The sequence below is a fragment of the Equus asinus genome, chromosome 2, assembly GCF_041296235.1.
Source record: "Equus asinus isolate D_3611 breed Donkey chromosome 2, EquAss-T2T_v2, whole genome shotgun sequence".
Taxonomy (NCBI): Eukaryota; Metazoa; Chordata; class Mammalia; order Perissodactyla; family Equidae; genus Equus; species Equus asinus.
The window spans coordinates 135,977,274-135,990,881 of NC_091791.1; the positions used below are offsets into that span (position 1 = coordinate 135,977,274).

The window sequence follows — 13,608 nt, forward strand, 5'->3', positions numbered from 1 at the left end:
TTTCTAGACAGGGCACTCTTTACTGATTTTGTTTTTGTTTTTGTTTTCACCGGAAGGAGGAATTCAAGAAGCCCTGAGAGCCTGCAGCAGCTGGAAGGCTGTGGAAGAACTTGCTCCTTACGTTACACTGACATACGTTACACTGACATTCGGCACCCGAGGTCAAGGGCTGCTCTTGGACGCCTCCTTAGACCAGCTGAGGCCAGGAACAATCACCTTCACTCTGGGAATGAGTTTGAAGACAAATATTTCTCATTCAAGCTTTGTAAAATGTAGGTGGTCCTAAACTGTAAGAGCTAATTTTCTACAACACTGAAGCACACCCATTAAGTAACCAAAATGTTCTTGTTCATTTTTTTTTTTATGAAACTCATTCCAACAAGTGAGTCTTAAGTTACCAGGAAAAAACAAAACCCCTCACCCTTTACTGAGCCTGCCTGTGTGCCAGGTCGGCTACATGCTTTCCTACAGCAGTGCTTCACTAAAGCACCTCGCAACAACCCTCTGCAGAAGACAGACTAGGACCAAAGAGGCTAAAGGACTTGGCGATGCCACTCCGCTGCTATGAAGTGGCACCACAGTCCACCTTGCCCTACACTGCCTCCTTAAAAATAACTACCTTTTTTTTTTTTTTTAATATTTCTGAGTCACTGTTGGGGCTGAAAGGCATAGTGGTTAAAAGCACAGAGTGGGAACCAGACTGCCTGGATTCAAACCTGGGTTGGTTTCACCACTTACCAGTTGTGTGACCTTGAGAAGTTATTCAACCATTCTGTGCCTCAATTACTTCATTTGGAAAATGGAAATAATAACAGAATGCACCTAAGAGGGTGCTGAGAGAACAAACGGGTCAACCCATGAAAAATGTTAATTCATGTAAAATGCCTAGAACTGTACCTGGTATACAGTAAGCACTCAACAAATGTTAGCTCATATCATTAAAAAGTATTATAACAATGAAGCCCCCAGGGATTACCAAGGTTCTCACAGCTGTCCGGACCTACCCTCAGAGAACTGGGACAGAGTTCACTCACAGACATTCACACACACACACACACACGCCTTTTTTGTGTGTGCCAAAGATATTATACACACAATAATGCATTCCACTCTCAAAATGAAACAAAACAAAAATCCTGCAAGGGAGTTACTATCCTTCCTTTATCAATAAAGAAAATGGCTAAACAATTTGCCCAAGCTTCTCAAATAGGAAGTAGCAGAATCAGGATTTGAATTTGAGAGTTTCTGTCTCAAAAGCCCAAGTTCTGTAATCTACGCAATGTTACTTTGAGTTCTTATGTCTATTTTTTCCATTTTGTTGGTACGTCCATTGGTTACCACTTAGGATCAGAGTTTTGGGAGGGACTTTAGAGTGCATCTAGCACAACGTTCCCTTTTTGCTTATGAAAAAACAGAAGCCCAGAAAGTTTACTACTGACTTGCCCCAAGTCATATAATGAATGCCACTGCCTCGGAGCCACGCTGTCACTTTCTCCTCTCAGATGTTGGTGGCCTGGCTCTAGGAGGCCCTCAGCCCTGCTCCTAATCTTTTAGGGGCTCAGAGAAACCAACGACCACTGTACAAATCAAGAAAGCAAAGGCTAAGGGAGGATCCAGGGGCTCCCCTAGGAGGCAAGTTTGTGATTTTTAGCAAACAGACTTTACTATACCAAGCTTAGCTGCTTGGGCCTGTCTGCTTTCTGGCTCCCAGCAGTATTCTGGAGACTCAAGGTTAGCATACAAATCAGATGTTAGTCTAGTCTATAATGTCACTGTCATTCTGAGGAAAACTGCCAAACAGGGCTTTACAAACAAAACCCAGAGTACAGAGAATTTCACCCTGAAAAAAAGGAAAGGACAGGCTGACATGAAGTTTAAACTTAATTTGTCAAAGGAAGGAAGCTCACAATTAAAGTAGCTGTTCCTAGCACATTTCAGTCTACCTAAGGCCAACAACATACAAGCATAACAAACTAACGGCTCCACGTGGAGGGACAATGCCAAGATATGCGATATAATTAGCTTCCTTCTTACAAAAAGCTTGGATTCATAATTAAACTCTGTCCCCTCCTGCCCCCATTCTGCTGTGCATATATCTGACTGCTTCCTAAGGGACTGGGTTAGAGGCTAAGAGACAACGTGAAGCACAAGTCCACTGACCTCCCAGGGCCAACAGGCAACACCATGCTTGTTTGTATTACCTGTTACTGTGGCTTGCCCAGGAGGAGGCTGATTTCATCTTTCCACCCAACACACTTCTCAAGGGTTTGCTGGTCAGTTTATATAGTTGATTACAGACCAGGGGAAGTGAACGCTATTGCAGGCTAAGTGCCAATGCACTGAGGCCCATGGAAAACGCCACGACCCATTCTGAGAGGAACAGGTTGCCGTGGACAGACTGTGGTCCAGAACTGAAGTGTAAGGTTCAAGTCTTGGCTCCTCTACCTACTTACTGGATTGATCAAGTCAACTACCCTCTCAGAACCTTAGAGTCCTTGTCCAGAACATGGGGATAATAATCTCTGTCCACGGATATGATGATTGAGGAGTTTAAACAGTGATGTAAGTGAAAGTACTTTGCCAACAGCAAAGGCCCAAGTGAAGGTAAGGGGCAAACGATACTGTCTGCTAAGCTCATTGGTCTCCGTGTGTAAAATCACCAGTGACTCCCCAGGGCTCTCAGGATAAGGTCCAGACTCCAGGACAGGTTTAAAACCCCTTTACAATCTACCTTCTAATTACCCTTCAACTTTACCTCTCGTCACATGCCCCACTTCACTTGAGGCTTCAGCCAAACAGGATGTCCTGGAGCTCCTCCAGAGGCTGTGCTGTCTCTCGCACCTGCCGGGGAGCCCTCCCTCCTCACACTCTTCCATTCTACCCAACTGGCTCCTCCTCCGGGTTCTGACTTTCGCTTAGATGTCATTTCCTCCTAGAAGCTTTCCTCTACCTCTCCTCCATGCTTTCATAACATCTCATATTTATCCCTTTGTAGCCCTTTCATCATTCTGTTAAAATCACCTGGATACTCGTTACTCTTTCCCTTCTCAGAACTTTGTGGACTAAAACATGTTGTTCACTAAACGAGCAAATTTAGTGAAAATGACAGTGTCTGACATTAGTAGCCTATTAACAAATCACTGCAGTTCTCGCCCCTAGCCTTTCCTTTTTACTGATACGAAAACAAAAGCTGAAACAAAAACACAAAACAAAGGCCCTGAGAGACTTGGCCAAAAAGCAAACGGCTAATTAAGGGCAAAGATGTGCTTGGACCCCACATCTCCTAGTTCAATCTGTGACTTTTCTCCCACAAAATGTTGACTCTTTCCAGATGTTATGCTATACCATCAGTGTCTTTTCAGAGCAAGAGAACTGAAGGTAGATGAGGTGTAAGAGAAAAGACTTGAAATCAGAAAACTAATACTCAAGGCCAGGCTCTAGGTGATCTTGAACAATCTCCATGCCTCTGAGCCTCAGGCCCGGCATCTGTCAAATAGAAATTTAGCACCAGAAACCTAAGCAGCAAAAGGCTTTCTACTATTTTAGATTATTTTTCACCTACCTCATCATGTTTTATGTGAAGAAAATGAGATAATTCGAAAATATCTTATACAGCTCTTCTCAAAGAAATATTTTTACAACTTTCAAGTAGTTATTTTTCTGGTGACATTAAGGTTTATTATTTAAACCAAGGCATTTTTAAAGACAGGATTCAAATTCATTAAGCAGTCTCTTTAGCACTACAAAAAGTTTAAGCAATTTACAAGATCAACACAGCCCTGGCTTGAATTAACAAATGCTACCACTTCTTCCTTCTGTCTTCACCTCATCAAAACACTAGTGTCCACCTGCAAAAAGAACTCTCACCCACAATCATTAACTGAAGAATGAAAAGGACAAACCCCTTCTTCTTTACAGATACTACTTGATTTCATAGACTCACAGAATGCTGCAGCCAGAAGAGACTACGAAGACCATGGAAGCCTGCACTTGCCTTTCATGATGAGAAAACAGGCGAGTCTCATGTCCTGAGGAGAGGCTTGTGCCATCACTAATTGGAAACGTGCACCAATTGTTTTTCAGAAAACTATGTAGTTTATTTCCCAAAAACAAAGAGACGATTTGAACAAAAAATGTGGTAAATTATATAATGAGATCACAACATAAATGTAAAATGTAACACTTTATCAAAGTTGAAGGCTGAAGCACCAAGAGAGACCCACTTCTGATGATATTACATATGTCTGTTTTAAAATTTAATTACAATGGAATTTTGTGGAAGTGAAAGAAATTATTTTGCTTGCACCACAAATTTTTCATGCTTCTATAAGATTGGAAATTTTCAAAACAATAATAAGACAAAATAGGAAATGCACTCATTCAAATTATTTTGTTTGTGGATGACACCCTAATCAGCGTCACTGTTCATTACTGATTGAGACTGCCACAAACACTAATTTTTAATTATCTAGTTTTAAACAACATAAGAGAGCAATGCAGTCACATGCCACTATCAGTTCTCATGCTACTTTAAGCAGAAGCTTCTAACTCCTCACCCAATAATTTACTCCAACTGCTAATGGAAGCAAAAGACACAGAACAAGTAGCCAAAGAAACTGACGGGGACGGAGGGCAGAAGTGCGTTTTCATTCCTCTCCTCTTCCAACCCAATCCCCTCTCCCCAAATCCCGGTAGGGGTGAGGTATTAACCGAGAGTGAAATGAGAAAGCAGTCAGAATCACTCCAAAAATGGAATAGTTAACTCTCAATAAAGAATTGTTTTCTATGCCATCTCAAGATTTTACTCAGAGACCTTCAGAAGAGAAGTAAAAAATTCCTTGTTGAAAACCAAAACAGCTACCCCGTCTGAATTCATAAGCAACAAACAAATTACAGTAGAGTTAGTCACTGACATCTCACAATGCAGACTTTTTTTTTGGTAATGGACTTTATGTATTTGTGTGTATGAGATTAGAATATTTTGCAATACCTATTCCAGATAAACAAATATTGCAGAGGGTCATAAGAAATGAACTCCTGTAATTCAACTTTTAAATAGATCACCCTATATTTCATGTCAAAACGTGATCATATATTTTAGAGATTGTCCTTCCACTTTATACATTAGGAAAATATCTATGAATTATTAAAATAATTACTGCCAAATTCTTTCCCAAAATTACAGTGTAATGTGGGGTAGTCATGCCAGCCCCAGCTCTGCCAGCAGAAAGCTGTGCAACACTGCACATTGCTTAACCACTTTGTGGTGGTTTTTATCATGATGAGGTAGGATTCCATACCTAACCCAGCTTCTGCAAAGTGCTTTGAAAACTTGCAATGCTGTCATGGGACTGCAAGCAGCATTGTCATCCAGTCTATCTTAGTGACAGCAAGCCTAAATTTGATAAACGTGAACATGCAGAGTTTTGCATTATTTCCTCAGAGCCAAGAATTAAAATTCTGGGCCAAGGAAGATGTGAGCTCCTTGGAAAATGTCCAAAGGTTCAGCAACAGGTAAATACCAAATCACCTAATTAAACTGATGCTGAATGCTACAGGTAACAGCAAGAAAATACTTTATCACAGCCAATAACAAGGCTGCTGCAGAGACTTGTTTCCAAATTGCTTCCATTACTTTCTGAGTAACTAAAAGTTTTTTTTAAAAAAGCAGATATTTCTTCCTCTAAAGATAATCAGGTGCCTACTTCCTTTAAGGTTCTTATTAATTCAGCTCAAAATAAGAAAAGTCCCAAAACACAAAGCTGAACATAGGAAAAGGACACATCTTCAGACACAATATATCCAACAATCAATCACTGACAATTAAATAATGTTTTTAATACCAACATTTAGCCATAACAGGTTGGACAGCAAATAGCTACCTATTCACTTTAGAAAATAGACAACAAATGTGTAGGACCATTGCCACTCACTCTCTCCCTCCACTGCCCAGGACCCACATCAGGAATCCATCACAGCCCTGGGTCTTGCTGAGCTCAGACAAGACATCAGAACTCTACACAACACCGCATTCCGGGAGGCTGCTACCAATCCGTCAGTATTGGCACCCACGTTGAAGCTATTTCATCCTGGCTTTGCATATCCTCAACATACAGTGCCAAAATCCTGAAACGGATCTTCAAAGCAAGCCACTTCGTGATAGTTTCAGGACTACAATAAAACCTTTATTTAAGCCATAAAATGAGATTTTTCCATTTATTTTTAAATGGTAATAAGAGCAGAAAACATAACTGCAAACATTAGTTTTACTCTAGATACCATACTGTTCCAGTGAGATATACAAGCAAATCTATCTAATAAATGTTTATATTCATCTTTTTAAAAATTGAATTTGGCTTTATTCAACTCAAATGCCCAGCCCAATTCCAATCCACTCAGTACCCTCACTCAAGCGAGTGCTGGGCAGAACACAGACACAAACACAGCTCCATCTGCTAATTAAAACTGGGCATGAAACTGTTAACAGGCATCTGTTGCATTGTTTCAAGCTAATGGGCACAGACAAAGCTGAAATGGCTCTTCTAAAGCTAACCCAGTGATTTCACTCATTTTCTATTTGGTATTTATGTTAGTGGGGGGTTGGAAGCAGGGTGTGTTAAACAGCTTATTATGGAGACTGAAAGATACGTGAAATATCTTTCATATTCTAAAACATCCCTGTAAAACTGATTATAGAAAGATTTACAGCATTTTATATTGGAGAAAATAGCATTCTTGTGTTAAGAATTTAAATTAAGCACTTTTAATCTTATCTCAGACATCGTCTAATTATCTATAATACTATGAAAGATAATAACTAAATTTCAAGCAACGCTTTACAGCTCATATAGTACTTTCACAATTCAGCCAGCCAGCCATTCATTCATCCAGTTGATTAGTCCTTTAATACAGGCCTTGGAGATTTAAAAGGTGAACAAGCCTTGATTCCTGCCCCGGGGAACTCACAGCAACCCTGAAAAGTTGGCACAGTATTATTATACTCTACTAGAGATGAAGGAACTAAGGCCCTAGAAGGAGAACTGACTCACTAAAGGCCAGAAACGACGAGCAGCAGATGCCAGGACACGAGCCCAGATCTGACTCCAGACCCCCTGTTCTTCTTAATTCACCATGCTACCTCCCTCACACCAAACGTGAATGAGCCCACTTCATCTGCTACTCACACTTCAGAAGCTCCACTGTTATGTATGTTCCACAATATTACTCACTACCTAAAATCTACTTCCCCATCCCACTCCAACCGTCTTCTCATCCTACTATAAAAACTCTTTCCTGAAAAATTTTCCCAAGAAGCAATCCTAACACACACAAGAGAGCTGGTCCCCAGGACAGCTGTGTGTGCAGACAGGTAGACCTAAAAGAGAGCCAGCCTCGGGCCCAGCCGCAGCTCCCTGGTCTTCCATTTCTCGTTCCATGGTTCTTTTCAGATTCAGTTATCGGATTCAATTCAAAAATCAACTGCTAAATGTTTCCTTGTCTTCAAAGACTAGACTTATTGCCCTCTAAGACAATATTCAAACCTCTTTCCCTCCAGCTTTTCTCAGTGGATCCAAACAATTTTGGGGCTGTTGCCAAGAGAAGCTCCTCCCCGATTTGCTGCCATGCAGAACAGCTGGCGAAGCTCTTTATTAAAGTTCACTTATTCTTAAGACATACCCATGTCTGTATCCAAGACTCAGTTTCCCCCTTCCATCCTTCATTTGTTGAACGGCTATTTTCATTCGCTAGAACACTAACTGGGGAGATGAGTTTAACCCTTTAAGATCAAGTATTAACTTATACTTTTTCTGAAATGGTTTTGTTATCGAAGCATTCACTTAGATGGGAAGTCTACTGACAGCTGTGAAAGAACACAATGACATTAAACTGAGGCTTTATGTACAAAATGTTCAATTTGAAGTTGCATGTTCCTTGCATATTTTTGTTTGAGAGGTTGAAACCAAGGAAAACAACTATGAAAATTAAAATCAACTACGTATCTGGAGTGTGCTCAGCCAAATGTTGATATCATCTTGGATAAAAATGTAAATATGACAAAGTTTGTTTTTCAGTCAATAAGTCTTGATAAAAAAAAGTTTTGAATTGCTACCAACCAAAAACAGTTTTTAATTTTAAGCCGGGGTCAACAAACTTTTTCTATAAAGGAACAGTTAGTAAATATTTTTAAACTTTCTGGGAGACATATGGTCTCTGCCGCATATTCTTCTTTGTTTTGTTTTATTTTTTAATAACCCTTTAAAAATGTAAAAACCATTCTTTGCCTGTGGACCACACAAAAACAGGCTGCAGGCCACATTTAGCCTGTGGGCCATCGTTTGGCAACCCCTGATTTTAAGGAAAGTGCATCCAAGAAAAAAATGTAGGGTTACAGAATGAAACCTCTAAAAGTGCTCTGAGGAGACTAGGCTGCAGCAATTACCAGCACACTGCTCCTAATATGATTTCATTAGTTATTTTGCACATGGAAGGAATTCTAATGACAGGATGCACTTTGATCTCCTAACCTGAAAGTAAAGACATGGAAAGAAAGGGTAAAGGACAGCCATAATATACTGCGTTATCCCAGTACAAACTCCTATAGGACCCTGAGTCATTATACTAGCATTTATCATTTCCCTGAACAGATATGGCTAATCAGAGTGGGAATATCTTAACTTTCCTCACATAAAAGCATATGTGCAAAATTTAATTCCTCCCTGGAAAAGGTACTGACTTGAATTTATCTGATCACACTGATGAGAAATAGCAGCAGCTTGACTGTGAAAAATGACACAGACTCAGATTTGGGGTTTCACTAGAGGCTCTGCTACAACCAGCTGTGTGATCTTGACGGCGTCAACTTAACTTTGGTTTTCTTATTTATAAAACTGGGGCAGGGGCATAAAGTCCATAATTTCTAAGACTCCTCCTGCTGTCAAACTATGACCATACTAAATAATGAAACCACTCAGGAAATACCCTAACAGGAAGAAGGGGGCAGGGCAGGGAAGAGATAGCAAAGGGAAGAAGCTTAGATTGTCCTGTCAGAGGCCAGAACTGGCTTTTCTCCTTTTGTTCTACCAGGACCTTGTTCGCTACAGGCCATTCCAAAACATCAATACGCCATCGGATCAATACTGAAATGCATCCGTATCCCATAGGAAATGGTAATACATAGCTAACTGTATTACCATTTCCTAATTCTCTCAGGTTATATTTTACAGACATTTAATTAAACATTAAATATGATTATGTAAGGGGTTTGGGGGAGCCAATCAAAAAACTTTTTTCAGTTCTCAAACATTTGAACTGAAAGGCCAGTTAATCCTAGGCACTGGGCCTATAATTTTAAATGGATAAAACATTCCTACTCAATAGTTAACAAATATTATCCGACTGATATACTGGAAGATTCCCAGTAAGTCAGTTGAAAGAAAATATACTCTCTACTACCCTCCAGAGAAAAAAGGAAATGAGGGGAGCCAGGAAATCAGAGAAAAAAGTAGAACCTTAGAGAAGTGAGAAGAGGAAAAGTATCTGTGAGACAAGTATCTCTGTAATCGAAATGACTAATTGTCTCCTTCCTTTCATGATGGCAGAACCCCTAACAAAACAGTGTCTAAAGATGGCAGACGCTCTTTTTCAAAACTACTTAAATTTTGACAAAGCAAAATTAAGACTCTAGATGTATCTTCATGGGAAGAAACAGGCACGCACACATATCTACCAAACACACACACACAAACCCCGGGCATTAAGAAATGGATCTTTCTGTGCCGACCTTATCAAGTTTTGTCAGCAATCCTGTAGGCGACCTTGTCAAAACCCAGTCAGAAAAGCCCAGGGACTTATATGCCTAGGTACCTCAAGAAATCATTATGACTGGAAGGAGACAGACCACCGACTCTCGCTTGAACAACTTCAGATCACCTGGGGAGAGGGGTGAAAGTTTTGGGGAGGGGGCATCTTGCTGCTAGCGATGTGGACACTCCAAGCCTATGTTTGTTGTTGGTGAAGAGCGTGTGGAACTTTTCACTAGAACGTTAACATTTACCTTCTTTTCCTAGCTTAATTTCAACTGCAAAGCATTAGGTTTCAGGTAGATAAATTCTTCTGCTGTTTGAAGGCAGTGTGTTACCACTTCCTGTCAGAGCTCTGGGGCTAAGTAAGAGCCATGGGATTCCCCCCCCCCACCAAGTCAACTGACGACACAGCTCAAAGCCTCTTTTTACCACATCTACCCCACAGAAAGTATAAAGACCAAGATCATACACGAGATTCACCCCATTAACGTCTACCTCCTGTTCTAAACAGTTTCAGGACTCTGGTTTTCCTGCCTTAGTAGCTACAACCCTCCACAGAACCAAATTTCAATCATTAAAAAAGAATACACGCAAGATTCTAATCCTTCAAAATGCAAAGTAATTTTTAAAAGCTACTATTGTAAAAGGAAGCAGACACCTTTACAGGAAACGTGGGACAAAACTTAAGGCAAAACAGAAAACTAATCAAACTATTACAAACAAGCAAAAGTCATTCAAGGAGCTTAACAGAAACAGCATCAGAGAGATTCACTCACTTGCAACACCGGAAAATGCTCTGGGAGGGCCACACATAGAATGGACAAAAGGCTACAGGCTCAACTTGTCAGAAATTATCCTTTACCATCCAGACTACAGCACGCCTTCAGCAATGAAAAAGGTTTATTCGAGGGTTTTGAAATTAGCACCAGCATCAAAAATTAACACACTTTAGTTACTGTAACAGCTCCCATGAAATCTCTTAGGAATATACTTGATACATGACATTTAAAATCTGCTTCCTCAGAAAAGAAAAAGTCCCACTCAAGACTGACTGCCAAGAACTTGCAACTCAAACTTCCCTAAGCTGAGACACCATAACACCCGGGAGATTTCAGACCACTCACTCCATACAAAAGAGGCCAGAATAAACAAACAAATCATAGCCTTTCCTAGTACTTGATTTGAAGGACGCTCTATACCCAAATATTCTGTTTTTTAAATGATAAATTATCCTTAAAACACAGAAATATTCAAATATACTTATTACCATAGCACTAGTCCCTTAATAATCCCAGAAATGCATGGTGAAACATTCTGTAAGAAACCATCTGAAAAATGCCTAAGTGAGCTACTATTAGCAGCCACAAACATCACCCAGACAACCAAAAGCTAAGAATCTTATGGTACTTAATTAACTGCAACTATTTAACAAGGGAAATGATATCAAGGTCACTTGTATAAGCAGCTTAAAACCAGCTTTGATTTGCTCCTCAGTTATAGTAAGTCAGAGATCTTGTTACCTGAACATAGTCTTCCAGCGCAAAAGCAAGGACAGCTCCCAGTCAAGATCAGAAAAAACTGAATCAATTGAAAGTAACTGGGGCGTATATTGCATGTTGTGATTAATTTAGCAAGTAATTAAAACAAAAGCAAAATATAGAGGGAGGCAGGCAGAATGTAAGATCAATTCCTCAGCTGAGGAGTTACCAAACACTCAAGCCCAAGAATTAAAAAAACAGAGAAGTGTTGCTTCTCAGGAGATGGTAGTAAAGGGATGAACCATATTTTCCTGACCACATCATTCCCAAAAGTCACCAATTCTCTTAACATCCATTAACACTTTCAGAACAATTTAATGCTCCATAAACATTACTCCATTACTAGTCACTTTTTGCTCTTTCTCCTGCACTGGATCCAAAGTAGAGAAAGAAAATGGTAACCAGTGCTCCCAGTTACTGGAGAAAGTCCTGTGCCCCACTCCTTTCCATTTCCTCTCCCTTTCCCGTCTTCTCCGCTCAACCTCTCTACTGTATGGTCTGCTTCCCCGTTTCCTTTCTATCTCACACCCAGCTCCCCTTTACTCTCTCCACCAAGTATCCTCGTTCCATCCTCTGGGCCCCTGAACTCTTCCTCCCATCCTGCAATTTTCTTCTGCCCCCTCCGATGATAAGAGTTCCAGACCTCTTGTAGGTAGTGCCCCTCATCCCTCACCTCCTCATCACTCAGTCCCCTGAATTGCTTCCAATTGCCGAGTTCTCACCTCTCTTGTCCCTTGTGTCCTGTGTCCCTTTACTTCAGGTCCCTCCCATTCCTCCAACCCTTCATTTCCCCCTTCACATTTCCTTCCTCTTTCCTGTCTTTTAATCCATTTCACACCCACTATCCTCTTCTCTCTCTCTCCATGAAATTTCCTGTATCCCCCCCACTTTGTCTCTCTGAGACCCTTCCTTGTCATGCCCCCAACTCTCTCATTTCCCCCAATACCCGTAGTCCTTGTTCCGCTGGTTCGCCTGCCCCTTCCTTTGCCCCCAAATTCTTCCTTTACTCCCAGCCTCACGTCCTCGCCCCCCCTCTTTCTCACACCTTCACCGTCTCCCACAGCCCACGCCACTCTGCCGTCCCCGGGGTCCCCACCCTGGGACTCCCAAGCACCCCCCGCGCCCTCTTCCCGGCCCCCTCGCACCCGCCCCCCATCTCTCACCCCGTCCCCGACCGCGGCCCCTCCCTCACCGATGGTGGAGATGAAGGTGGTGTTGAAGGCGTCCTCGGAGAAGCGGAAGAGGAGGCAGGTCTTGCCCACCCCCGAGTCGCCGATCAGCAGCAGCTTGAACAGATAATCGTACGTCTTCGCCATCTTCTCGCTCCGGCCCTCTGACCCGGGAGCGAGAGGAGCGGCGGAGAGAGGCGGGAGGGGGCCGCGGGCGAGGGGGCGTGCCCGCCGAGCCGCCTCTGTTCGCCCCGCCCCTCTCCCCGCCCCTTCCCTTGGAGAAGGCCTGCGTTCCCCGCCCCGCGCGGCCAATCTGCGGGGGCTTCGTCATCACCGCCCGCGCCCCGGGGCTTCATGGAACTTGTAGTTCGTTCGAGGAGCCTCGGGCGTGCCCAGCGCGGGCTGTCCGAGCGGCCGGAGTGGATGAAAGATCAGCTCCGGGTGCGGTGGCCGGGTGGATTAGGCGTTTCCACCCGAGCAGGGAAGAGAAGCCCGGTTTTGAACTCTTCGCGTCGCGCCGGTAGAACTTAACTTCGTGGTCTCTTTGTCTGCGGGCACGTTTCAAATCCAGGACCTTGGAATCTGAATCGTGTGGTTTCCGCATCTCTTCCGCAGGGACCCAGAGCAGAGATGCTTTCTTTCCTTCACGCTGCTGTGGCGCAGCCTGTGGATTATCTGCAGAGTACATTATTTGGCTTCTCCTTCAGTTCCTGCCCAGCGTCACCTCTAAGCAGTTACAGAACTCGAAAAGAATGATTGCAGTTCTAACTTGAACCCCTATAGTGTTCTCTTATTCATGCCACACGGACTAGAGCCAAACACGTACGATGGGTATTTTAGAGGATCTGCTATGCAGACCTCTCCCCTCCGCCCGCAAGAGGATGGACAAAAAATGGGGGAATTGAAAATATTCAGGCTTGTGGTGCAGATCTGTGCCCTATAAAATTACAGTCATCATCTGAGGCAGGAACTGTGACCATGGGAATGTAGAGAATAAGATTTGGATTTTGTCTTGGCTCAGCCGCTTAACCACACACAGGCTCTTCGCACCTCAGTTTTCTCACCTGCAAAATGGGTAGAGAACAAGCTGTTTCATGG

General features: G+C 42.4%; 1 protein-coding gene across 1 annotated transcript in view; it reads right to left on the reverse strand.

Annotated features, from left to right (window-relative positions):
* Positions 1-12,782, reverse strand: part of RAB8B (RAB8B, member RAS oncogene family) — a 66,999-nt gene extending 54,217 nt beyond the window's left edge. Inside the window, exon 1 of the mRNA XM_070500443.1 lies at positions 12,534-12,782. Within this exon, the coding sequence (XP_070356544.1) occupies positions 12,534-12,657 (124 nt within the window). The 5' untranslated portion in view covers positions 12,658-12,782. The remainder of the gene's footprint in view (positions 1-12,533) is intronic.
* Between the last annotated feature and the right edge of the window lie 826 nt (positions 12,783-13,608).